Source organism: Pseudorca crassidens, chromosome 3 (assembly GCF_039906515.1).
Source record: "Pseudorca crassidens isolate mPseCra1 chromosome 3, mPseCra1.hap1, whole genome shotgun sequence".
In the NCBI taxonomy this organism is placed as follows: domain Eukaryota; kingdom Metazoa; phylum Chordata; class Mammalia; order Artiodactyla; family Delphinidae; genus Pseudorca; species Pseudorca crassidens.
This window is the reverse complement of record NC_090298.1, coordinates 127,158,157-127,185,115: the sequence shown is the minus strand read 5'-3', so window position 1 is coordinate 127,185,115 and position 26,959 is coordinate 127,158,157. Positions and strand designations below refer to the sequence as shown.

Here is a 26,959-nt window from a genome sequence, read left to right as displayed (position 1 = left end):
GGAGAAATCCCTCCTGGCTTCCTAGAAAAGTTAGCAGAATCACCTAGGAAAGTTTTCAAAAATTACCAAAGCCCAGGCTTCATCCCTGGCCTGTTGAATCTCTGGGGGTGGCCTTATGTGTTGGTAAGTTCGAAAAACTCCCCAGGTGGTATTAATAAAGCCAGAATTGAAAAAGCACTGGTTTTGTTGCTAGAAGGCTGGTTAGAAAATGCCAGTGGAAGAGATTCCTGGTTTAGGGGGAGAGGGTGTGGTAGTGGGTGAAGAGGTGGAAGGCGAAGGCAGACAAATCAGGACGGGTGTCAGCGGCCATGAGTGCGGAGCTCAGAGGGCCTGCATCGAAGGGGGGCCGTTGGAGATGAGTGGGCAGAGTCCCTCCGGCACTCCTGGGGCGCAGGGGTCTGGGTGATTGTTTTTTGCGTGATCTTCCAGGTTATAAAATTTTTCTCAATTTGCCCTTACCCTCCACACCTGATCTCACCCCCTAATACTCAACATCTCCTCTCTCCTCTCAGAAGTACGCTCTGTTCCACCAAAGCCCACAGGCTACGTCTTGAGAACAGAAATGCTTTTTCTTATGCCGGTGTTTCTTCTCCCCTCTTTCTTCTCCTTCCTCTGCTTCATTCCATCGAGTCCAAACTTTTTTTTTTTTTTGGTTGTGGCAGGCGGGCTCCTTAGTTGCATCATGTGAACTCTTAGTTGCGGCATGCATGTGGGATCTAGTTCCCTGACCAGGGATCGAACCCGGGCCCCCTGCATTGGGAGTGCGGAGTCTTAACCCCTGTACCACCAGGGAAGTCCCAAGTCCAAACTCTTGATTGTGTACTTTTATCAGCCCTAATACGCATCTTTAACTTTATGTATGTATAGCGAACATCAACAATGGAACATGAAAGGGCAAGATCAATTTAGAAAGTTGTAATATTCTCATTCTGCACCCCAATGGATCACTGTGCCCAGTACCCCACTTTGGAGACAACTGCTCTAATAACGGTGATTGTGATAACAGAAGCTACCACTTATTAAACATCTACTCTGAACCTGACCATGCTAAGTATTTTACCTGCCTTACTTCATTGAATTTTCACAAAAACCTTATGAGATTATCATTTCTGAGATGAAGAAACCGAGTCAGAGAGAAATGATGTAACTCCCCCAAGGTCATGAGCAGTCAGGATTTGAACTCAGGCCATGACTACAAAGCCCACATTCTTTATTACAATGCCACCCTGCCTCCTTTGTAAATGTTTGGGACTTCATATGCATCTTGTAGATGTGGAAACTGAGATTCATATTTAGGTAACTTACAAAATTACTAATTGGTGGGGAGCAGAGCTGTGACTCAGTCCTTCTGCAGGACTTGGACAAGACCTTCTGTCTGGCTCTCGGTTTCCCCAATGCTATAGTTAGGCAGTGGTGGTTGAGCCAGCCCTGGTATTCTCTACCCCAGGGTGTTCCTTCTGGAGCGAGTCCTGATTGCTTGCAGCCTAAAGGACTGAGGCAGGAGGTGGCCACAGCAGCACAAGGCCACCATCAGCTCTATCGTTGAATGGGTTTCTGGAAAGATCTTCCATTATGAGCCTTCATGGAAATCCAGGTCCAAAGAGATTTAGGGTTCCTGAGAGGAGAGAGGCACTGGTGTATAGTGGCCATACCTGCCAGTCTTGAGAAGCTATTTCAACCAAGATGGTGAAACTTGCCTATTGGGGGTGGGGTGGGGATAGAGAGGAGTCCTGTGGCCTTGGGGGAGAACTCTCCTAGGACTGTTATTCTGAGATTTTGCTGTGAAAATCCCTGGTTGATACCTACAAAAGCCTCTCACATCCACTCTGGCTTTTCCCAAGGAGGGAGTGATATTATCCACATTCTGCAGATGAAGAAACTGAGGTCTAGAGAGACAACCTGGCTTGTCTGTGGTTACAGAGGGGCAGGCTGGGAACCAGAACCTGGGTCTTTTCCTTCGGCCTCTTCCTAACGTCCCAGCGTGTTATTACCCGGGGGTGGGATGCAGGGATGTGAGCCATTGTCTGGGCCTGGCAAGTCACTTATCCTCCCTGAGATGCCTTTACTTCATCTAGAAAGTGAGGGGCTTGGAAGTAATTGTTAAGGGCCCTCTGGGGTTCTGAAACATTGGATATAAAACATTTATTCAGGCAACCTGGGAAGTGTGGTCTGGGTCGCCCTGGGAGGGATCAGAGCCCCTTGTAAAGCCAGGGTAGATGGCGCCTCTGTGATTAGCTCCAGAGCTTCCCTGAAACCTCAGAGGAGGGGCTGTGGGAGCCTGGCCCCCCTGAACTGCAATCAGAACATCTAGTTCTGGAAGTTTGCTTTCCATGTATACACAAGACGTGCACTCACAAGAGGCACATATAAACTGCTCTCAGAGCTGAGAGTATTTTCCCAAAGACTTGGAGGCTCCTCCTCTGAGCCGTCCAGCTGGGCCTGGGCTGCCGCCAGCAGCTGAAGTTTCCAGCAACAAGGCCAAAGGAAAATGCTTCGAGGCTGGAGGTGCAGGTGACGGGCCTCAGCTGACTTCCTGGGCCTCATGCAGTCCCTTTTTCTCTGCCGGCCCTGGAGCTCCCTCCAAACCTATGTTCTCCCTGCTGTGTCACATGTATTTTGCCCATACCATCCCCCAGACCTGGGGAAACCCAGAGCTGGCTCCTGGCCAGACCCTAGGGTAGATGTGGGTTCCTGCTCCCCCTCAGGGGAGTTTCTATTTCCTAAGGAGAGCTCAAGTTTGTACCAAAGGGCCCCTGGTTGTCAGGGAAACAGCAGGGTTTCCTCAAGCTCTGCTGTCAGCTCGCTGCGGTTACAGGCAGATCACTGCCCTCTGCTCTTCACCCCCAAGCCCATCATCTCACATCTGTCTGCTGACTGTAGTTTGGGGGACTTGTATTCAGGCAGTGGGGACACATGGGTAAACATGACAAAGCCCTGTCCTCAGAATGTCCCCCTAGCACACTGAATGCCACCATTTACGTCTCTGGCCTGGCCTTGACATAAGTTGGGTCTCATCCTCCAACTCTCCAAGGCAGAAAGGGGAAAGCCCCAGTTCTGTACTTAAGATAAGCTTGAATTCAGAGATGAGCAACGTGCCCAAGGTCACATAGCTGGTAAGGGACAAAACAGACTTGAATCCAGGTCTGTCTGTCTGACTCCAAACCTGTGTTCTCCCTGCTGTGTCACATGTCTCCTGTGGCCCCAGAGTGAGAGAGCAGGATTATGGGCTGAGATCAGGGGCTGATTTCCCCTCAGTGTTGTTCTTGTTTTTTTTTTTTTTTTTTTTGGCGGGGTGGGGTGGCGTAGGGGTGATGGTATGTGAAGAACTGGAAAACACTGAGGTTACGCATCTCCTTTGTTTCTACCCTCTGTTCTGGTTCAGTTCCTTGTAGCTCTTACTGGATATAAGTCTGATAGAGTTTGTTATTTTTACTTTAAAAATGTAATACGTAGACATGGTTTAAAAAGATCAAACCGTGCAGTCCTGACTACACTGGACAGCACTGGTCCTTCTTTCTCCTCACATCCCAAGAAGATTGTGGCTCTTCCATCTCTGCCCTCCTGCAGAGAGTGCTCAGTAGCTCCCCCGCTCCCCCTTCTCTAACCCCTTTCCAAAGCAGCAATGTCCCTTTTTACCTTTCTTTTTAGATAAGATATCTTTGTTTCTTATTCCTTCACTGCAGACCCTGTGTCCTGACACCCCTTTCAGTGAGGTCGTGTGTCCTGTTTGTTCAGTTGCCCACCCTCACCCATGATCTGTCCCATCAGAGAAAAACCCAAGTCTTTACAGTGGCCTTAGGCACTGGTCCCTTGATGCCACGTCTTACCAGTGTCCCCACCCCACTCCCTGCCGCTGTATCAGCCACACTGACCTCACTGCCTTCAGGTAGCCATGTAGTTCATGAGGCCTCTGGCCACTCCACCTGAGATCACACCCCTTGTCACTCTCTCCCAACCAAGCTTCATCTTTTCTCCTTAGTTTTTATCATGTTTGTTATCCTTCCCCATTATAGAGGAAGCTCCAGCAAAGCACATGTTTTAGAAAGTCTCTTTTATTTACTGGTATATCCTCAGTGCCCAGAGCAGTGCCTTATAGGAGTAGATGCTAAAGAAACCATAGCCCGTCAGATATTTGCAACAGGTGACCCAGAGCCCCTTGAGGGTGCCCATCTACAGACTGTTAAGCCCCAAATTCTGGAACTGTTCTTGGTGACTTGGAAAGAGAGCATGCATGGTGCAGATGGCATGGACCCTGGGATCTAGACTTTGTTGAATTCAGGGTCTTTTTTTTTTTTTTGGCGGTACGCAGGCCTCTCACTGTTGTGGCCTCTCCCGTTGCGGAGCACAGGCTCCGGACGCGCAGGCTCAGCAGCCATGGCTCACGGGCCCAGCCGCTCCACGGCATGTGGGATCTTCCCGGACCGGGGCATGAACCCGTGTCCCCTGCATCGGCAGGCGGACTCTCAACCACTGCGCCACCAGGGAAGCCCCAGGGTCTCTTTTTAATTTAAGTATAGTTGATTTACAATGTTGTGTTAGTTTCAGGTGTACAGCAGAGTGATTCAGCTTTTTCAGATTCTTTTCCATTTTATGTTATCACAAGATATTGAATATAATTCCCTGTGCTATGCAGTAGGTCCTTGTTTATTTCATATATAGTGAATTCAGTTTTAAGATGTATGATCTTGGGCAAATTATTTAACCTCCCTGAACCCCCATCCTCAGTTTCCTCCTCTATAAAAAAGGGGAATTTGACTCCAGGAAGGATTGCTTTGAGGATTAAGTGAGACAGCATCTGGGAAAGTGCCCTGCGTGGCCTGGAGGCGTCGTGCTGGTTAGTGGTCGTGCCCTTTCCCTCTTTCAAGTTCTCCTGGTTCCAAGAGTCTTTCCCATCCTGCTGTGAGCATCTGGACACTGGCTAGTCCATCCATTATCCTCCAAAAACTGCACCTGGCCCTGAGCTGGGTCTTTGGGTGTGATTTAACCTGAAGGGCTGGAGGCAGCTGGAAAACAGCTGCGGGAGCACACTCTCCCTTGAAGGGAATGAGGCTGAGGAAATTTAGGGGAAAGAATGGAGGGAATCAGAGTGCAGAGGAATCTCATGGCAATTCTTTTTTCTCCACAGTGTTGTCTGCTGCAGAACTCGAGACCATGGCCAAGCTAGCACAGGTAAGGAGGCTTTCCCCTCCTATAGTCCTTCCCCTGGGCCTGGGCTTCTCACTGTGCCTGCAGCACAGATCCCTGGTACCTTCAGTTACAAAAGAGCTGGAGAGGTTCTCAGGCTTTGCTTGCTCCTATTATATAAGTCACAGCTCTTTCAGATGCAAGTGACCGATGACAACACACAACATCCTAAGCAGAAAGGAGGTGTATTGGCTCACATGACTGAGAAGCCCAGGGCTTCAGGTCTGGCTGGATCCAGGGGCCCATGTGATATTGTCATGATCCTGCCTCCGTGAACTGGGCCTCCTCTGGGTGGCTTCATTCTTGGACACATTCTTCCTTAATTATTCATACTAGCCATCAGCAGCAGCTCTAGGCTTCCATTCTGCTTCCTGGGCAGCGTGCAGGATACAACATAATTTATACCAAACGATTCCAGGGAAAGTCTTGGGTTTGGTTTTCATTGGCTGGGCCTGGGTAACTTGGATCCAGGTGGTAGAGCTGGTCCCACCTGAACTGCCTGGCCCAAGAGTGGTTCCCCCAGGAAGGGAGATGGATACTGGATAGGCAAAAGCATTAGAGAGGGTCCTCTCTGCTCTGGAGGTGGATTTGGGTCCTCTCTGTCACATGCATTTGGGATTAAGTTTCCCTGGCTTGGGAGACACCAGTCTTTCATGCTGTCTGAGCGCTTTGCTGGGCTGTGGAATTTGAGGTGTATCAAAGCTTTTACTCCTGTGTGTGGCCAGGATTAGGTTCCGTCCTTGGTCAGAGCTAGGTGTTGCTCTGGGCCAGGGTTTGCCCTGTTGGCTGGCCTTAGAGAAAAAGACGTGGTCACTGCAACAGTGGGGTTGAAAAGGGAGAATAAAACAAAGGGACCCCTGACTTGGCCCCTTTGGTCCCTCATGTCAATCGTAGAGCTATTGGCCACAGACATAATACAGGAGCTGTGTGATCTTGGGTGAGTTCTTTACCTTCTCTGTGGCCCCAGTTTCCATTAGGAGGTGATTGAGCTCAGTGATAGCTAAACTTTGTCCCCATCTTCATGACTTGCCACCCAATGAACAAGGGCCTTAAGGAAGTCTATTCACAATTTTTGAAGAGCACAGTGTGTTATATGATGTAGGATCAGTACTCAAAAAAGACTTAGCCGTGGCCTCCCTGTCGGCCTCTGAGGAGCACACTTTGCACAAGTGGCCTCTCTGACCAGGAGAGAGTGCTAGTGGTTATAGACAAAGATCCAAGGCGTAGTTGTTGTTGCTACCCATTTCCCATGAGTAATCATCCCAGAGTTACTTCCTGAGAGGCATTCGAATTGCAGGGTTCTGGATGACCCAAGTGGACAGATCAGGTCCTGGGAGACCAGGGTGGCCAGGACCTAGGGCACATATCTTTGGACTCCTGCACCAGTGCTCCCAGACCCTGCTGTCTGCCTAGCTGACCTGTGCTTTCTTGTCGCCACGGACCAGCAGCCACAGACATCCTACAAGCAAGAGTCCTAGGATGGCAGAGCCTTAGGGCGTCCCTTATCCTATGGGATGCGTTGGAGCCCCCATGCACAGTGCTAATGCTCTAGTGGGAGCAGTAAAGGAGCTCTGGGGGCACGCAGGTTGAGGAAGTAGGAAAAGTTGCCCGGAGAGAGCTACTTGAGGAAGAGCAAGGGAGCTGAGAGTGCTTTAGGTAGAGGGGATGCTGGAACAGAGGGGCAGAGGGGAGAGAACATGTGTGCAGGTCAGTAAAAGCAATTTGGATGCTTGGAGTGCAAGGGTCGGGGGAAAGAAGAAGGTGGCTGAAGACAATACAGGTCTTCCTTGACCTGCAGTGGGGTTACCTCCCAGTAAACCCATGGTTAGTTGAAAACATCATGCGTTGAAAATGCATTTAATCCACCGACCCCACTGACCGTCAGAGCTTAGCTTCATCTACCTTAACTGTGCTCAGAACTCTTACAGGAGCCTACTGTTGGGCTAAGTCATCTAACACACAGCCTATTTCATACTAAAGTGTTGAATATCTCATGTAATGTATTGAATACGGTACTTAACGTGAAAGCCAGAATGGTTGGGTACAGAATCGCCGTCGGTGTATTCGATGACCACCCTCGTGGTCGCGTGGCTGCCTGGGAGCTGCGGCTTGCCCCTGCTGCCCAGCATCGTGAGAGACGACCCTACAGCATATCGCAAGCCCAGGAGAAGATCAAAATGTACAATTCGAAGTACGGTTTCTACTTAAAGTGTATCACTTTTCGAATAATCGAAGTTGGATTAGTCGGGTACTGCCTGTGCTAGGGAAGAGTGAGAAAGGTCTTCCTTCCACTGAGCTGAAGTTTGTGTCTAATGCTCCCAATTATTAGCACCCCAACTCTGCTCCTGTGCACCCCTTCCCAACACACACATGCGTGCACACACGTGTACACACACACACACACAGAGGCACAGAACAAGCCACTCCCTCTTTTCTCTGGTCCAGGCCGCCCCCAGTTACTTCTACTGTGATCTCTGTGTCAGTTCTCCCTCTGTCCTTCCAGAAGGGGGGACCCTGAGGCCCAAAGTCATAAAGAAATAGTGTGGTGTCATAGAAAGGCCCAGAGGCATGGCTCTGTGGCCTTCATTTCACAGGGATGTTCTAGGTTTGACGTGAAGGTGAGGGGACAGGGCGAGAGTGGCAGGTGTTGGTGGGAGACCTGGGTCGGGCCTGCTCCAGGTGGAGTCCTGGTGGGGCAGCCACCTCTCTGACTCATGTGGCTTAGGTTTCCGAGCGGCCTCGGGACTCCTGCTCTAGCAGCAGCCTGGGTGGAGCCTGGGGTCCAGGCTGCTCACCAGCTGGCACTGGGGCCTGCTGAATATTTCAGGGTAGAAAGTCCTTTCTCCTCTTCTCTCCCCTCCCCTCGCCGGTACTTGAGGCCAGGAACCTGTGTGCCAGAGGAGTGGCAGGTGTTCAGGGTGAGGTGGAGAAGTGGGGACGGCTGTGCAGGTGGCCCTTGGAGATGTAAATTCACCAGGTTGGTGTGAGAATGACCAATGATGGGAAACCTGATTTGAAGGACTGTCCCTGCGTCTCTAAATGTGTCCAGTGCTGGGGCCCCCCTGCGCCGCCCTCTCCCCGTGGCTGTGATCCTGCAGGGTGCTGGGATAACTAGTCTGACGGGCTACTTACTATTGTTGTGCAAAGAGCCACATGGGAGAGAGACCCACTTGCAGCTGGCCAAGCCCGCCTCTAAGGGAGCGTTTTCTCCCGTTGCGGACACGCAGGCTCAGTGGCCATGGCTCACGGGCCCAGCTGCTTTGCGGCATGTGGGATCTTCCCGGACCGGGGCACGAACCCGTGTCCCCTGCATCGGCAGGCGGACTCTCAACCACTGCGCCACCAGGGAAGCCCTAAGGGAGCGTTTTGATTGGGATTTGTGTCAACAGTTGGACTTCCTGTCCTCCAGCATGGCATGGCCTCATCTTTCAGCTGCAGCCTCTGCCCCAAATGCTGCCTCAACCACTGCACTGGGTGAGGAGGGAAGAGGGGGGAGCAGAAGCAGGAGAGAAGGTGTCAGCTTACTGCTGGGACCTCTTCCCTTCTTCCTGGGGGCTCCGCTTCCATCCTTCCCCTCTCCTCCTCCCTCCCTCCTGCCCACTTACAATCCCACGATCTTGGCAACTTTGGGCATCCGCAAGAGCCCTGAAGAATCTGGGCTTGCTTTCCTGACTGTTCTTGTATGCTCTTGGCTCCAGGCCCTTGCCATGCTGTTTCTCTGTATGAAGCCTTTTCCTTCCCTCCCCCACCCCTTGGGCCAGCTGTTGCTCATCCTTTAGGGCTCAGCTTAGCCTTCTCCTCCAGGAAGTCTTCTTTGATTGCTCAGGGTATGTTCACAGTCCTGTGTCTGCCCGTACACCTATCCACCTAGGAAACAAATGGTGCCTAGTTGTGGCAAGCCTTGAGCTAGCTGCTGGGAATACATCAAGACAGGTACGCGTGGAGCTTTCTAAAGGGAGTATCTCTTTTCTGGTCTGGGTATCTGGCGTGTGTCACTCTTTCTTTCTCTGCCCAGCGGTGTGATCAGGTTGCAGGGGATTCACGGGTGGCGGGAAGAGGGCCGTTTCCCTTTCTGGTCATCCTCCCTGCCAGAACTTTAAATAGCAACCCTGCACCCACGCATGCATACCTTGGAGGAGCCGGCAACGGCTGACATAAACCAACAGAGCGTTCAAATGCCAGGCCGGGTCCTGCAGTGCAGGTGCCGGGAGACACAGGAGGTGGTCGGAGGCTCATTTGCTGCCGTGCACTTCTTACTGCTCTAGGCACAGTTATGCGAGCCACCCTGCCCCTCCCATGAAGCCTGTCCTGGTTCCCTCATGCACCTGGAATTGCCCTCCACTGTTTTCCCAAGTCGCTTTGCCTCTGTCGTGGGGTATTTATTACGAGCTCTATGCTAATTTGTGTTCTAGTCTCTCTCCTCCACTGGGTCAGAAGCTCATGAAAGTCAGGCTCGGGTCTTCTTTCTCCCTGAATCTTCGGCCCCTCACATCGGACCTGGCACAGGCTAAGTGCCCTGTCACTGCACTGTGTGCTTAGTGCCCTGGGCTCTGGTATCCACGGCTATCCCAGCTCTCGCTGCTCTCCGGGGCCCCATGGCTGACCCATATCTGACTTCTCTGTGAACCAGCCCATTGTGCATTCAGCTTCGATGTCTAAGATTCTCTGGCTCTGCCTCTCCCCGCCTTTGTCCCAAGGACCCAGCCAGCTTGTCCTCAGATGCCAGTTCATGGCTCAGTTTACTGGGCCCAGAAGAGCAGCACCTCATCTGGGTGTTGATTCTGAGGGTGGCTCTGGGCCCCCCACCCTGGGCCAGGACCCCACCCTCAGAAGCTGGCAGCTGCAAGGTTTCTGGAGCTAGAGAGCAAAGAGGAACTGGAGAGAGATGTGGGTTCTGTGTGACCCCAGCAAGTGTTCCCTTTGTGGGGCTTGGTTTCTTTGTTTCCATGATAGAGATCATCTGAAGCGCTTCTACAAGACACTAAAAAAATCACACTCGTGGAGGTGAAAGGGCTTTGTACATAGACATATGTGGAGCTCTGGTTACTTTTGCAGGAATCATTCCCACCCCCTGCACTCAGTCTGGGTTTTATCTCTCCCGGCTCCTGGGAAAGTGGTGCAGAGCCGGGGGCTTGGCCGAGCGCTCCTCCCGTGGGGAAATGGTACCACCCTTGGGGCAGGCGGTGGCAGGAGGTACAGGGAGAGTCCTCCGTACCCTTGCCCGGGCTTTCTGTAGCCAGAAAGAGGCAGGGAGCTCAGCCACGCTCCAGGTGAGCGACGACGGTGTCTGGGGTAGGACAGTGCAGGTGGGGATAGAGAGAAGTGGGCAGATTCCATCTCACCACGTCCCGGGTCTCTTCAGAGAACTGTGAAAATACACCCCTGGGTCTTGCCGTGGCCATTATGGAGGCTGAGTTTTGGGATTTGTAACCAATATCTGATCATTTTAGGGACAGCGGGGACCTGTATCCTGTGGCCAGGGCTGGGAACCCCGTTCAGGGCCAGCACCTCACCCTCTGCTCTTCTCTCCACAGGGCGCCAGGTACCGCGGCTCCATTCACGACTTCCCCGACTTTGACCCCAGCCAGGATGCCGAGACTCTGTACAACGCCATGAAGGGCTTCGGTGGGTGCTCGGCCCCCAGGAGTGGGGCCCTCAGGAAGAGAAGCGGGATTCAACTGGGCTTGAGGGTGTCCCCATACCAAAAGGATAGCCCTTTTGGTGGGCGGTGGGGTGGGATGGTGAGATGTCCTCGGTCATTCTTTGGTCTCCTCTCTTTATTATTATAATTTTATAATGAACTATTCGAATAAAAAGATCTAAAGAGTAGGAGAAACTTCACCCATAGACCTGCCGCCCAACTTGAGAAATAGCACTTACTTCCTCCTATAGTTGAAACCTCCATGGTGGGTCGCCCTCCTGATAGCATCACTCTGTCTTTTCTCTTGGGGGTAAGCACTACCCTGAATTTGCTGCTTATTCTCTTTTCTTTTCCCTATCACTGAAATAACCCTGTCCTGGGCGTTAGGACACCTGGGTTTTTCTAAGCCAGGCTCATTAGAAACCTTGGGTGAGTTGTTGCTCCTTTCTGGGCCTCAGTTTCCTTATCCGTGTGATGAGCTAGATCACGGGCCCTCTGAGCTCAGATACTCCATGTGCTAGGATCTCTCTCAGTGGTGGCTTGTCAGGTCCCCATAGATTCCCCCCTCCAACGTCACTGCCTCACGTGAGCAGAAGGCTGATGCTGAGGACTTGCAGGGAACAGCCCTGGTGGGCTTCCTGGAGGCAGGTTGGGGTAGGGTGACGGGTGCCTCCCCTCTTCTAGGCAGTGACAAGGAGGCCATACTGGAGCTGATTACTTCCCGGAGCAACAGGCAGAGGCAGGAGATCTGCCAGAACTACAAGTCCCTCTATGGCAAGGTAACCATGGCAACCAGAGGGCGGGTGGGATGGGGGTGGTGGTGAATGATTTCATTCACCTGTGTGTTCAGGGCCTTTTCTGAGTATTTTACTCCAGGTCAGCCTCTGTGCTGGCACTTCCGCCCTCCTTTTTTCTTTTGGCTGTGTTGCGTCTTTGTTGCTGTGCATGGGCTACTCTTCATCGCGGTGCGTGGGCGTCTCATTGCAGTGGCTTCTTGTTGCCGAGCAAGGGCTTAGGTAGTTGCGGGCGCGTGGGCTCAGTAGTTGTGGCGCACGGGCTCTAGAGCGCAGGCTCAGTAGTTGTGGCGCTTAGTTGCTCCGTGGCAGGTGGCATCTTCCCGGACCAGGGATCAAACTTGTGTCCCCTGCATTGGCAGGCGGATTCTCAACCACTGCGCCACCAGGGAAGTCCCCTCCTTTTTTCTTCTCTCAGGCAGGGGCCATTCAGCCACGGGAACATTTAGAGCACCTGCTTTACGCTGGGCACTGTGTTAGGGGTTAGGGCTACACAGGTGAATAAGACCTGAGGGTGTTAACCCTATGGACTCACGGACCGTGGGAGAGACACACAGTGAACAAATAAACAGACAACGGCGGGGAAGAGGCACAGTGCTGTGGACTTGAATCCTGCCACTTGCTAGCTGCGTGCCTCTGGGGAGGTTACCTGATGTCTCTAAACCCATTTCTGAAGGCTGATGATAGTACGTACCTCCACGAATGAGGATTAAGTGAGATTACTTAGTCCAGTGCCTGTACAGAGTAAGTGCTCATTAAATGTAATCCTTATCATTATAACTGCTCTTCTATCTCCTCCTCCCTCTGCCCCGCAACCAGGACCTCATTGCAGACTTGAAGTACGAGCTGACAGGGAAGTTTGAACGACTGATTGTGGGTCTCATGAGGCCACCTGCCTATAGTGATGCCAAAGAAATTAAAGACGCCATCTCGGTATGAAGCGTGGGTCTGCGCATGTGTGAGGGTTGGGGGCGTGGTTAATGGGAGATTCCAACCTCTCCAGCAAGCGTTCAGTGAGCCGTGCACCCACCCCGCGTGTGTGCGCTGCTTGGAGGCAGCTTGCCCAAATCCTATCCCAGAGGGGCGCCACGGTCTCTTCCAGATGGACAGAGGTGGGACAGGTGTCGGTGTGAGGCCCACCCTGTGAAATGGGGCCCTTGGCCCACACGCCCACCCCAGCAGCTTACAGTCCCGAGGAAGCAGGACACAGGGAAGTGGAGACAGATTGTGTCCAACACCCAGAGGGCAAGGGCATGTTAAAGGAGGTCATGAGGACAGGCCCTGGGCTCGGGGTGGCTGGAGAGGGCGTCACAGAAGATGAGAGGATCGAGCTGGGCCCAGAGCCTGGAGAGGATTTGGTTTGATCAGAGTGGGCTGGAGAGGAAAGGGCAGCAGCGGCTGAGGAGGTGTGTTCAGGATCTGAGGGGCAGCCCAGGCTACTGGAAGTAGAAAGTCGCTCCCCACCAAGCGGTGGGAGACCAAATGCCCTCGAGTGTACTTAGCACTTTACAGTTTATAAAGTGCTATGATCTTTGCCTCAGATGAGCTAGTAAACATGAATTTGTTTCTAACTACTAAACGTAGCCATGTAAGAGGTTATCACCTTCTCATTCTTCCTGTGAGTTCAGTAGAGCAACTAGTATCATCTGCAACTAGTATCATCTCCATTTTATAGATGAGAAAAGAAAGGTGCAGAAAGATAGAGTTTTTTAATGAGTAGTCACAAAGCAAGCTTCAGGCAGAGGTGGCGCTAGAACCCCGTCTCAGGGCAGCAGCTCCAGCGTGGTGCCTAAGAGCTGTGTTAGGGGCACCCTGAGTGCTGCGGGTTTCCTTGCTCTGACCACCCCAGGTTCCCATCTCGGGGCTGGTGGCCTCCCATCCCAACCCTTGACTCACATGCCCCTTCCCCTCTCCCAGGGCATTGGTACCGATGAGAAGTGCCTCATTGAGATCTTGGCTTCGCGGACCAACGAGCAGATCCACCAGCTGGTGGCAGCGTACAAAGATGGTGAGAAGAGCGGGAGGGGCCATTCAGGGTTTTTCAGATGCATAATGAAGTTGATCACAAGAGTAGGGACCCTAAGACTCTACCCATTCACCTTTTTTTTCTCCTTCCCTCTGTTCTGTCCATCCATCCAATAAGTACCTGCTCCGTGCTGGGCAGTGTGCTAGGTTCTCAGGATATGGCGGTGGGCATCCGTATAGTTCCTGCCTGAGAGCTTATAGATTAACGAGGTAGTGAGGGATACAGATAATAAACAGGTAAACAAACATGACGATGACTTGTGGTGGTGAAGTGTTATGAAAGAAACAAACAGAGAACAAGCATCCGACTTTAACTGGGGAGGACGTGCTTCAGACAGGTGGTCAGGGAAGCCTGTCTTGGGAGGAAATGAGAAGGATCCAGTTGTACACAGAGTGGGGAAGAAGACCCAGGAGAGGGAATGGCAAGACCAAAGGCCCTTGAGCAGAATAAGCCTGGTATCCAGTGCGAGCCTAGAGCCTAGGGCAGGACCGGATTACACAGGGCCGTGTAGGCCAAGAGAGAGAGACAGTGTTTATTCCAAGCCCAGTGGGAAACAGGCGCCCACGATGAATGTGGGCTTTAAGACAGTCACCCATGTTGCTGTGGATTGGAGAAGCAGAGAGAACAGTCAGAAGGCCGTAGCCACTCTCCAGGTGAGCAACGACGGTGTCTGGGGTAGGACAGCGCAGGTAGGGACAGAGAGACGTGGGCAGATTCCATCTCATCACATCATGGATCAGTACAGAGAACTGTGAAAATACACCCCAGGTCTTGCCATGGCTGTCACGGAGACTGGGATTTGTAACAAATATCTGATCATTTTAGGGGCAGCAGGGACTTTTATCCTGGTTTCCTGGGGTGTCCTGGGGATGGGACTAGAGCTTGTGTTCCTTCCCCGCAGCCTACGAGCGAGACCTGGAGGCTGACGTCATTGGGGACACCTCTGGTCACTTCCAGAAGATGCTCGTGGTCCTGCTGCAGGTTGGTCCACCTTGGGGTCCTCCCCGAGCTCTCTGCCAGGGTGCAGGGGGCTGTGAGCACCTTCTCCCTGTTTTCCCAAACAGGGTGGCCCGTGAGGGCCTCCTTGGTGGTTCTTCACATGTAAAGTCCTCCTTGGTGTTTTGTGGCCTCCCCCCTCCCTCTGCCCATCTTATCCTCAAACTTGAGATGGTTTCTCTCTGGCTCACCTGGGTGTGGAATCTGAGCGTCCAGGGTCTATTCTGTCCCCCGTGGCTTGCACAGGCAGGTGACCTGCATTTCTTTTCACATACCCTGTCTCTCTTGTGCTCCTGTGTCCTCCTTCCTCTCTCCGCACGTACCCCTTCCCCCTCCTCTCCAGCCTCGCTCCTGCCAAGGCTTCCCCAGCCGCTGCACCTACCTGAGCTCACCAGCAGGGGCGCCAGCGGGGTCATAGCATCTCTGGAGCTGCCTGCGTGGCATTCCCCCATAGCCAAGCCCTGCTACTCCCTCCCACCCACGGATGACATAAAAAAGAGCGTAAAGATGCTGCACACTGGTGTCCGTGGCTGAGTTCTGCCTGCCCAAGTTGGGTTTCTTCCTTTGTTCATTTCCCCCCACATACGTTTTTTTTAAAAAAAACACTTTGAGTTAGTTGCTAACATTTAAAACTCGGGAGATTTTGGTCCAAAACCAGATCTCTAGATTCTTTTGAATAATCGAAAGCTCTGGCAACAGCAGGCCTGCATTCTGCGCGACTGCAGTGGCTGGAGTACACATCCCACCCTGCTGCTTCTCCTCTCCCTGCTCAGCCCCTTGGGAACAGGCATTGAGGTATCTCAAGTCCAGCTCCAAGGACCAAACTTTTAGGAAGGTTTATATATAAAGCCACCTCTTTGTTCCTTTCATTGCCCTCCCTCCCCTCATCTTACAGCAGCTGCTCCCAGTTCTTTTCCTCTTGTTACCATAACTATCCTCATTCGGTATTAAGCAGCTGCGGAATTATCAGGAGATGCTCTTCAAGAGTGGGAAAGCGTGGCCTTTGCCCCCATTTTCAAAGCTCATGTTCCGGACAGGAGCGTGCCAGCCTGTATCTTGGAGTCAAAGGTGTGGCCTCCTCAATATCTAACATCCAGCAGGCGGTTACATGGCACGGATTGTAAGCGTACCGGCTCTGTCTCCTTAGGCTCGCTCCCAAAGAGAACCAGGGGGTTTGAGATCGTGAAATGCACAGTTCAGGGGGAACAGGAGATAAGCATAGGCTTGACCTCTGCCCACATAACTAGGAGCCCAGTATGGGGTGGAGGCACCTAGGAAGACCTTGGTTATTCTCAGGACTCCTCTGTTTGGTCCAAGCTCCAAGGATGAGGGGGAAGCCAGTGGGAGGGGCCTTATGATTTGCTGCAAAATAGATGCCGTGGTCTTTTTTTTTCTTTTTCTTTTTTTTTGGCTGCACTGCGTGGCGTGGGGGATTTTAGTTCCACAACCGGGGATTGAACAAAGGCCCTCAGCAGTGAGAGCTCGGATCATAACCACTGGACCGCCCAGGGAATTCCCAGGTGCTGTGGTCTTGATCCAGTGGCTGCTGTCAGTCTCTTCTCCTGGACACTCTGGGCCACCACGGTTTTCCCAGTCCTCCCTGTCTCTACCACTGGCATCTAGGCTTTGTCTTGGCTCTGGTATCTGAACCATGTGTTCCTTGTCTTTCTGCCCAGGGAACCAGGGAGGAGGATGATGTAGTGAGCGAGGACCTGGTGCAGCAGGACGTCCAGGTAAATCAGCACCAGTGGAGGTCCCCGGGCACAGCGAGGCAGCCCTGAGAGAGGGGAGAGGTTGGGCATGCAGGGAAGGGCTGGAGGCAGAGTAATTTGCATCAGATGCCAGAAATAACTGACTCACAGCCATCATTTATACAGTGCTTTGTTGAAGAAAGGACTTAAGTTAGCTTTCAAAGGTACACAGTATGTAAAGTTGGTGAGATGTATTTTGGAGCTTTTCATCATTTGTTCATTTATTCATTCAGTTAATTAATATTTATTGAACACTTACTATGTGCCAGGCATTCTGCCAAGCATTGGGGAATCCTAAATGAACAAAGTTGGACAGTACTGGGGAGACAGGCATATATTAATCACACAAACACCCTCCCTGTGGATATACCATACATTCCAGGTGTTTTGAGCCCCCACTATGTGCCAGTAACACTGCAGCAGTAGATACAGAGAATGTAAGACATAATTCCTGTTCTCGAGGAGCCCATGTCATAGTGGGAAGCAAGGCATATAACTATTATAATATACACTAGATCAAAGCTATAAAGAAACAGGAAGCCTAGAAGAGAGAGGGAAGGAAAGAGAACTCTGCCTAGGGACATCAGGAAGTGCTTTGAGAACAAATGGGACATTTAATCTGGGCCCTGAAGTTTGAGTAGGAGTTTCCCCAGAAAGAAAGGGAGAAAGCTGTACAGGTATATGCAAATGTCCTGAGGCCACCAATTAATGGCATGTTCAGGGATCTGGCAGCAGTTCTGAGTGGCTTGGCTGGTGAGTTCTGTCTCCTGCGGTTTCCTCTTTTAGTTAAGTCTCACCTCTTCCCCTTCAGGACCTGTATGAGGCAGGGGAACTGAAATGGGGAACAGATGAAGCCCAGTTCATTTACATTTTGGGAAATCGTAGCAAGCAGCACCTTCGGTTGGGTAAGCGCCAGAAAAGACCTACCGCTGCCCCCTTCGAGTTATGCCAAGAGTCCCTTTCTCGTTTCCTTTTCTGCTAAGGGAGCATGATAGCTGCCCCATCCACAACCCAAACACTAGTCTTGATTTTATTAGTTGGTGGTTTGTATAGGCCCTCATGAGAGGCTTAACAGGATGTTCAGCCCCTCCATCTCAGTACCAGTCCTGTCTTCATGTTGGAGCAGGAGGTGTACACAGTCCCTCACAGCAGACGCAGAGAGGCTGCATGGTGGCCGGTGATGTGCACGACCTCCCTGACCCCTCCCTAGGTGCCAGCCCTACCTTCATGGTGGCACTCCGGTCCTGGCCACTGTGCCTCCCCTTCTGAAGTCCCCATTCCTCCCAGTGTTATGGGGGTACTCTTGACACCCCTTTCTGTCTGTCGGACACAGTGTTTGATGAGTATCTGAAGACCACGGGGAAGCCGATCGAAGCCAGCATCCGAGGGGAGCTGTCCGGGGACTTTGAGAAGCTGATGCTTGCTGTGGGTACGTCCTGACATTGCATTCCTGGGGCCTTTGAGGGATTCAGGGATTCTGACACAGGAACGGGGAATTGTATGGTATGGAGGTGGGAAGGAGAAAACCAGATTGTCTGTTTGCAAGCCAGATATTTCAAGAGTCAGTATGTCTGAGCCTGGGGTAGGTTGTGTGTATGTGTTTCTTGGGGGAGAGCTACGGCCCAGCCCTCATCTTGCCCAGAGCTATCCCCCACCAACCCTATTTAAAGTAGTCAGGTTCTAGCCCGCTCTGCCAGCAAGATCCAGAGGTTCAGCTGGTACCTTTCTGTTGAGGAACTACCTTTCCCAGCCCCATCCCAGATGCTTCCCCACCTGACCCGGTTCCCTGTGAAACCCCAAAGGACTAGAAAGTGGAAGGGGGTCCTTGCAGTACACTCCCCACATTACAACAGGCCCATTTTCTGATTTCTCTGTCCCCTGGGTTTGTGATAAAAGTGGTGGGTCTGGGGTGCTCTAGGACTGCGGCTTTTCAGGAGCCAGGTTCTTCCCAGGTTTGAACTTGGTGACCCCCAAGGAACGGAAACAAAAAAGGGCTCGGGCCACCCCTTCGTCCCTCCGAGGCAGCCGGAATAACTACCTCTTCCTCCCTCTTCCCAGTGAAGTGCGTCCGGAGCACCCCAGAGTATTTTGCTGAAAGGCTCTTCAAGGCCATGAAGGTGCGTGGTGGGGTTGATGTGAGTGAGGTAGGGGGATGGGGGCTCTGCACGCCTCCACAGGACTGTTGGGAGTCTGACAAATCCTTGGGGTCCACCGGCCAAAGCGAGTGTTCAAGGCATTGACCACAGGACAGCGTGATGCCACTTGGTCCCAGGTGAGCTCCAGAGCCTGGAGTGCTGCCTGGTCACACACCTGTCCCCCCAATACCTGCCCTGTCCTCATGATTGATCAGAGGGTGCAGTGACAGCCTGTCCAGCCGATCTAGCTAACCAGCTGGGTTGGAAGCCCATGCTTTTTTTTTTTTTTTTAATTTTTATTGGAGTATAGTTGATTTACACTGTTGTGTTAGTTTCAGGTGGACAGCAAAGTGAATCTGTTATACATACACATACATCTGCTCTTTTTTAGCTTCTTTTCCCATATAGGCCATTACAGAGTATTGAGTAGAGTTCCCTGTGCTATACAGTAGGTCCTTATTAGTTATCTATTTTATACATAGTAGTGTGTATATGTCAATCCCAATCGGAAGCCCATGCTTTTTAAATACTATTAAACAGAATGTTTATATACAATGTGCGTAAATAAGTGAAAAACAGTTTGGCATTTTCTGCCAAGATTCGTGATGTTCATCCCTGAGACCCGGGTACTGAGGGTAGTGCTTCCCAGGACTTTACACACATGACACACAGAAAGTGGTGATATTCCCACAGTGCACCAGGCTGAATGAATCATTTGTTGCCAGAGGCCATAGGCCCAAAGTCCCTGCATGGCCATCCCACAAGGACAAGTGGCCTGTAGCCCATCCTCTGTCTTCCAGCGCCAGAGTGAGCTGGACAGCTGGGCCCCGCAGAGACGTTTGCCTGTATGATGTGTTCATAAGAACGTTCATAGCAGTGTTGTCCATATTATGAAAGAACTAGAAACAACCCAGTGTCCATCAGGAACATCATGGACAAATAAATGCATAGGGGTGTATTTACAGAGTTCCAAAATGTGCAAACCTAAACCACGTATTGCTTAGAGTTACAAAGTTAGGTAAAATTATGAGGGTATCAAGGATGGAATGACATGAGGTGGGGGAGGAAGGAGATAAAAGCAGGAGGGACACACAGGGAGCTTTGGAGGGATTGGCAATTTGCTGCTTTCGTTCTTAACTTTAACATTTTGTCTCAAAAAGTTGTATTTTCAGTTGAGTTGGGGGCTGTCAGCACTCCAGCCCCCTCTCAACTCCCTGTCCCCCAAACCCGCTTGTCTTGCAGGGGCTGGGGACCCGGGACAACACCCTGATCCGCATCATGGTCTCCCGCAGTGAGCTGGACATTCTCGACATCCGGGAGATATTCCGGACGAAATATGAAAAGTCCCTGTACAGCATGATCAAGGTGAGGTGCTCACGGGGGTACAGAGAGGGCTGAGGAGCTCTCCCAAGAGAAAAGGCACTGTCCTGGAAAGTTGGGCATCTCATGGGGATTCCAGGAGCCTCAGCCTGTGGCATCTTCAGGAAATTTAAGGCAGCTCAGCAGAGGAGCAAGTGTCCAGGGTGCTTGTAAGACCTGAGGCACCTCTTTAGAGGAAGGCAGGGCGGGGCCATGAAGAGCATGAAGTTGAATCCAGTTTGAGGGCTCCATCCCTAGGGCAGTGAGAGGTCAGCCTCCTGAAGGCAGCAGGAGGCACTGAAGAACACAAAGGAGGGTTTATTTGGGACCTGTTGGCCCTGGGCCAGGCAATGACTCTGGGCTGTCCAGCCCACGAGACTGGAGACAGGAGACAGATGCAGAGCTGGTTGAGTTCTCCTTGTTTCAGGTGAGTGGGATAAAGCTTTCTGAGTTCAAGCTGAGCTCCCCAAAGTGTGTTTCTTTTTTTTTTTTCTTTATAAATTTATTTATTGATTTACTGATATTTGGTTGCGTTGGGTCTTTGTTGCTGTGTGCAGGCTTTCTCTAGTTGCTGTGAGCGGGGCCTACTCTTCGTTGCGGTGCTCAGGCTTCTCATTGCGGTGGCTTCTCTTGTTGCGGAGCACGGGCTCTAGGCACATGGGCTTCAGTAGTTATGGCTCACGGGCCCTAGAGCACAGGCTCAGTAGTTGTGGCACATGGGCTCAGTTGCTCCGCGGTATGTGGGGTCTTCCCGGACCAGGGATCGAACCCGTGTCCCCCGTATTGGCAGGCGGATTCTTAACAACTGCGCCACCAGGGAAGCCCCCCAAAGTGTATTTCTAAATAGGAATTGTATAGGCATTGTGTGCAAAAATGTCCCATGGAAAACGTTTGGGAAAAAGTAGAATAAGCAAAGATAAGTCAGCTTCTTTACCTCAGCACTTCTCACAGCCTTCACTTTAGTATGTCCATTATGAGGCTCCAAGAGGGATGTGGAATATGCCGTGTCTATCAAATGTACATTTGTTTGTTTGGTTTTGGCACTCCCAATGTTTTTGCTCAGGGAGCCCTATCTTATGGACTATTTCATGTGGGAGAGCACGGCTGGGGCTTATCTGGTGGCAGGGGTGTGCTGAGGCCAGCTGTCTGGGGAAGGCATCTCTTCTTAATTCCACGTTCAGTAAAGGCATATCGGTAGCTTGGAATTGTCCATTGGAGGTATTTACACCATGGAAATTGGCAAATGCTACAAATCAGGGCTTTTTTTTCTTTTTTTCCCAGAGAGCCAGTTGTTACTACTTACCAGTACACCACTTTTTGGTCTCAGCCACCTCCAGACAGGAGGAGAGTCAGGGCTGCTGTGAATACGTGGACAGCCTCCCCCTGTTTGGGGGAGAACCTCCCCTCCTTGTCTGAGAGGATCTCAGGGCTGAGTGAGAGGTAACCTTTCTCTGTCTTTCTCCCCAGAACGACACCTCTGGCGAGTACAAGAAGACTCTGCTGAAGCTGTGTGGGGGAGATGATGAGTAAGTGACCTCCTGGCCCAGGGCTGGAGGGCGTGGCCTCGGGCGTGGCCGCAGTCGTGGCCGGTCAGGATTCTCTTGGCCTCATCTGGATGGATGGGTGGATGGATGGATGGATGATGGATTGGATGGGCTTGGGGATTCCCCGAAGGTCAGAGCACCCCACAGGTGAAAGTCTGCGTGTCCATGTATGTGCACATGAGTGTGGTCTCCCATACATGGAGACGTCTACTCCTGTGAACTTGGAAATCAGCCTGGGGGTGTGGACCAGGAATCAGAATATGAGGGTCTAGGCCCTGCTACTTTCTTCACAGGTGCTTCTCGGTTTCATCATCTGTTAGATGGAAAAAATACAGATGCCTGCTCTGACTACTTGTTTATTCAGCCTCTCTATTAAGTACTCTCCATGTGCAGGCATTGAGGGGAAGCACAGTGATGATGCCTCCGGCCTAGAAAAGCATACAGACCAGGGTGTACGTACATGATGGGGAAGTATACGAGCCTCTGAGAGCCCTCAGAGGGTGCACTATGCCAGACAGGGCGGGGAAGCTCCTGGAGACAATGAGGCTGAGATGCAAGGAGGAAGGTGAAGAGGTGAAGACAGGGCCTGGAGGGAGAGTGTTTGGGGTGGAGAGAGGGCCTAGAGAGGAGAAGGCACAGCCTCGTTCATTTATGTAGCTGAGGTCACACTTCTGTAGCATGCTGGGGAGAGATGAGGCTGAGAGGTGGGCAGGGTCTGGGGCCTCTTCCTGGCACACGAACCTCACCTAAGGGTAGCAGAGAACCAGCCATTGGAGGCGTTAAATTGGGGCGTGACTTGACCAGATTTGGGTGCTAGGAAAGGAGCTACAGGTACTCCGATTTCCCTTCTCTGGGGCTTCTAATGATCCAGTTAAGTAGGGAATACGAGAGCCTCCCGTTTACCTTTGTTAAGCACCTTAGGGGCTGATTCAGTTCAGCAGATATTTACCTGGCAACTAATAAACCGGGGTGCTTGGCAGAAGGAGAGGTAGAGATGGCGTGGCCCTAAGCTGGTCATGGACGTGTCTGAGAGGGGAGACTTGGATAGAAGTCACTCAAATTATAAAGAGGAAAGGGGAGGTTGAGGGACTAGAGAAATCATCTCCTGCGTGGGGCCTGGCGCCAGGAAGGCTGCTGCTCAGAGCCAGCATGGTGGGGGGGGGGGGTCGCCAGAGAGGGTAGAAGGTTCTCAGAGGTGGAGGGAGGGCTATGGTGAATGGGTGAGGCCCAGGCTGCAGAGAAGGGAAAGCCAGATGGATTTACTTAAAGTGTGTGTGCATGAGTGTGTGTGTGTGTGTGTGTGTGTGTGTGTGTGCGCGCGCGCGCGTGCGTGCTTGTGTTGTGTGTGAGTGTTGCCCACGATGACCTTCCCTCCTGTCCTCTCCCTAACACCCTCCGTTCCAGTGCTGCTGGCAAGTTCTTCCCGGAGGCAGCGCAGGTGGCCTATCAGATGTGGGAACTTAGTGCAGTGGCCCGAGTAGAGGTCAGACCCTCCCCCCACCCCGCCTGCTTGACCTCTTGACCACAGTTTCCACTCTTCTGCTCGCACCTTCCTGCTGCTCTGGTTGGCACCCAGCTGCCCCCTGGTGGCCAACCCGAGACATTGAGTCTCACGTCTTGAAGCTTCCTGTTCTCCGCGGAGTGATGGATGGGTGGGTGGGCACTCTGGTGTTGGCATCTGATTCCTGCGTTCACCTCTCACATGCTGGGGGGTGTTCTGCCCCACTAACTACTAACAGACCTTGCCAAATGGAGACTTGGTTGGTTCAGTAGCGGGGCCTGTCCCATCCTGGGTCCGACAGTTGGGTTTTGGAGGCATGAAAACTGAGAACAGCTGGGCACCCCTGGGTGCACTGGGGGATTCTTGGTCATCCTGACCATCCTCAGACCCAGGGTCCACACAGGGCAAGAAGGAAAGGTTTCACAGAAGTACTCAGGGCAAACGCATCCAGGGACTGGTAGCACTTGGCCCCTACGAAAATGTTTGGAACCTAGGACTCTATTACTCACTCGCTAGCTACCTTTGGCGGGTCCCCACCTCTCTCTGTCTCCATCTCTCAGACAAGGCTGTTCGACATGGCAGTCTGGATGCCCTCCAAGGGCTCTTGTGCTCTGATGTTATAGGACGGCGTTTCCCCAATCATAAGGCAAGAGCTGTCATCGCAGATGATGTTAAGTCATATGAGAAATGAATTGCGTTTTTCTTCTGGGGAGGGGGACCTCCATGGCATTAAATAACACTGAGTCCCCATAGTGAGAAAGCTGCCCCACTTCACTTTCATCAACCTTATTGTTAATGTCAAAGAAGGAGTCTCAGTTTGGTGCCACGGCTTTGCCATAGTCGCTAATTTCCCCTTTTCACAAAGAGCTGAGAGAGCTAGCTTCAGGTTCACAGCTGCTGGCAAGCAACGGTGTCTTGTTAAATTAGGTGGTATTTGAAAACATGTGTTTTGTTTCTATGACATTTATTTTCATGGGTTATTATCAGTTTATGGCACATGACACCAACTTTCTATTCATGATAGTGATATAAAATTATTTTCATTCATTAATTCATTGAGCAAATTTTTTTTGAGAGCTTACCCCTGTGTCAGGCACTGCTGCAGGCTCTTGGGGTACATCAAAGAACGAAATGGGCCAAAATCCTTGCCCTTTAGGCATATTTAAATACCCTTCAAAATGAATACATTTAAATAAAACAGAAAAGAAGCTGAATTAAGTTAAAATATTAAGAAATAACATAGGGTGTACACAAATATAGAAAACATTATGAAGTCATTCAGGAGTGACTGAAATTTGGGCAACTCTGTTCTGGTATTTCAGAACATTTCAGTTGCCTTTTCAGGGAGAGCGTTTCTCTAAGAGGCAAAAAGACCTTGGCAACAGGGCAGGGTTCCGAGGGACTGGGTTCCAGTGCAGCTGGGCCAGAGCTGACTCCTGGGGCAGGAGCCCGGCCTCTCTTCCCCTGACAGCACTTGACCTGCTCCCAGGCCTGGGTCTGTCGCTCTCCTCCCTCTCTCAGCTCTAGGGCAGGGGTCTGTCTGCTGTGCCTTCACCCCCGCCTCTTTCCCCCCAAGCTGCTTGGTTTGGGGCTCATGGGGAAAAAGCCTCCCCTCCCTCGCATGCTCCTCTCTTGGCCTGGCCCCCGGGGGGCCTCCAGGCACCTGCTGAGTCACTTTCTGCTTCTTGCAGGTGAAAGGAACTGTGCACCCAGCTGGTGACTTTAACCCTGACACAGATGCCAAAGCCCTGCGGAAAGCCATGAAGGGACTTGGTAAGGGGCACGTGAAAGGGACCAGGTTGGCCTCTGGAGCAGCAGGGGTGGCAGGTCTGGCAATGGGCCTGGCAGGGGCAAGAGCTGAGGCCTCAGACTGGGATCTGCAGGATGACGAGCACTTTATTTGCTTTGAGTCTCCACCACCCTGGAGCCTCCAGCTCCCTAGGTCTAGGGAGGAGAGGAGTGAGGGCGTTTGTAAGGAACATTCCCAGAGACCAAGGTGCTCCCAGGCCCTGGTATAGAAAAAAGTACTAGGTGATAAGGCTGCGTTTTTGCTCTGGCTTTGCTGCGGACTCACTGTGTGACTTTGGGCAAGTCCCATAACCCACCTGGGGGTCTCAGTATCTCCGTGCATAAAATAAGGGATGTGGACCCTGTAACCCAAGAGGCCATTTCTGGCGTGGGAACACCCCCTGCTGGTTGCCCACATCCAGGCCTCCGTTTGGCTTAGATGAGAAGAACCACCTGTGGGTGGGTGGCCTGTCCTCAGGAAGGCCAGCGGGGACAGAGCATCTGGGTTTGGCTTCCGTTGCCCTTTCTCCCCCGTCTGTCTAACAGCACCTCCCAGGGGACCTTGGGCTAAGTCTTTTACCTTCTGGGCCTCATTTTCATTTGTCTCATGGGAATAATATCTACCAAGCATATCTAGGACTGTAAGATGACAGGGGTAAAAATGCTCTTGAAAGATAGAGTCCTTAATAAATAAATAAACAAATAAATAAAGACAGAGTCCTGTGCCAGGTCTGAGGTTGATGGCATTGATCTGAGGGGCAGGAAATGGTACCCTGATGCCTTCCAGAGTCAACCTGCTGTGGTTAGAGGGACTTGGGGTCCAGCTTTCAGGGCGTTACAGAGAAAGGACGCAGGGTCCCCAAAAGGACTTAGGTTGTCAGGTTGGAAGGATCCCTTAGTAACCCCTCCAGCTCTTCGTGAAACAGAAGGGGAGGGGACTTGTCCAAGGGGATGGCCATTGCCAGAGCTGGGACTAGAACTCAGAAACCCTGGCTCTCCACCCAGTGCTCTCTGCTCCCCCAAGGGTCTTTGTTTCCTCAACTAGTGACACAGCAGAAAGAAGTGCAGAAGGAATCCAGGGGAAGTTAGTGTCTTGGGCCAGAAGCAAGGCTCCTGCAGGGACTTGGGGGCATAAGACTGCCTATCTTGGCCTCTACCCTGACAAAAGTGGATGGGGCCCATCACTGGGGGAGATGGGGGAGCTGGGCCAAGGCCTTCCTCTGAACTGTGGTTTTGGGGACTCAGGAACTGACGAGGACACCATCATTGACATCATCACGCACCGCAGCAACGCCCAGCGGCAGCAGATCCGCCAGACCTTCAAGTCTCACTTTGGCCGGGTAAGGGCCTCAGCCTGGGCCCTGGGCCCCGCGTCCACGCTCCTCCTTGGAGGGAGCTCGGCCTGTCACAGCCAGCTCTGCACCTGGGTCTTCATGGCAGTGGGACCCCCCGCTGTGGCCACGTGTTCTTGGAGTGTCTCCGGCACTGGATTTGGGCTGCCTGCACACACACCTCTCCCTCCCACTGCACCCCGGGTTCCTTGTGGTCAGGAACACGTGTGTGACTGGCTCCACTTAGAGCTTCGATCAGGGATGTGAGTTGTGTTAGTGGCATCTAGTTTTGGCTGACCAGTTTCCCCAGGATGGAAATGGCACTGCCCCCTTTCCTTCTGTGTCTCCTGCCTCCAAGGAGAACAAGCAGGTCTTCCTCCAGCTTGGTTTTTTTCCCCCACCCTCTTTGGCTTCCTCAAAACAGTGAACCCAGTGTCAGCCAAGACAGACACAGGCTCCCACGATCCCTGCATCCACGTGGAGCCCCCGTCTCCTCCTTCCACGTCTCCTCCCTGTTCCAAGTCACATGTGGGCAAGTGCTGATGTTGGCGTGACCTTGGTTCTGCTCTCTGCAGGACTTGATGGCTGACCTGAAGTCTGAGCTCTCTGGAGACCTGGCGAGGCTGATTCTGGGGCTCATGATGCCACCGGCCCATTATGATGCCAAGCAGTTGAAGAAAGCCATGGAGGTAAGGTGTGGGCACCAAGGGAGTAGGGTCCAGTCTCTGTGGGTGCTGTGGGTGACACAGGCACTCCTCCCAAGCCCAGGTGTGTTGGGTGTAACTCCTTGGTAGAGCCCCTCCCACACCTATCCTGGGCTCAGTGTCTTAGCTCAGTTCCCTGTCTCATCAACCCACAAAGGCAAGGCTTCTCTTTTGTCCCCATTTTACAGATGAGGAAGCTGAGGCT

The 26,959-nt window shown here is 52.1% G+C and overlaps 1 protein-coding gene across 4 annotated transcripts in view; it reads left to right on the top strand.

Moving 5' to 3' along the window:
• Window positions 1-26,959, top strand: part of ANXA6 (annexin A6) — a 51,968-nt gene that overhangs the window by 4,354 nt on the left and 20,655 nt on the right. For all 4 annotated transcript variants that reach the window (XM_067732298.1, XM_067732300.1, XM_067732297.1 and 1 more), the window contains exons 2-17: window positions 5,126-5,169; window positions 10,719-10,809; window positions 11,510-11,604; window positions 12,439-12,552; window positions 13,537-13,627; window positions 14,547-14,626; window positions 16,318-16,374; window positions 17,204-17,297; window positions 17,726-17,821; window positions 18,451-18,509; window positions 19,770-19,892; window positions 21,354-21,412; window positions 22,835-22,913; window positions 24,623-24,704; window positions 25,965-26,059; window positions 26,626-26,739. In XM_067732298.1, coding sequence (XP_067588399.1) covers window positions 5,152-5,169; window positions 10,719-10,809; window positions 11,510-11,604; window positions 12,439-12,552; window positions 13,537-13,627; window positions 14,547-14,626; window positions 16,318-16,374; window positions 17,204-17,297; window positions 17,726-17,821; window positions 18,451-18,509; window positions 19,770-19,892; window positions 21,354-21,412; window positions 22,835-22,913; window positions 24,623-24,704; window positions 25,965-26,059; window positions 26,626-26,739 — 1,347 coding nt within the window. In that variant the 5' untranslated portion in view covers window positions 5,126-5,151. The remainder of the gene's footprint in view (window positions 1-5,125; window positions 5,170-10,718; window positions 10,810-11,509; window positions 11,605-12,438; window positions 12,553-13,536; window positions 13,628-14,546; window positions 14,627-16,317; window positions 16,375-17,203; window positions 17,298-17,725; window positions 17,822-18,450; window positions 18,510-19,769; window positions 19,893-21,353; window positions 21,413-22,834; window positions 22,914-24,622; window positions 24,705-25,964; window positions 26,060-26,625; window positions 26,740-26,959) is intronic.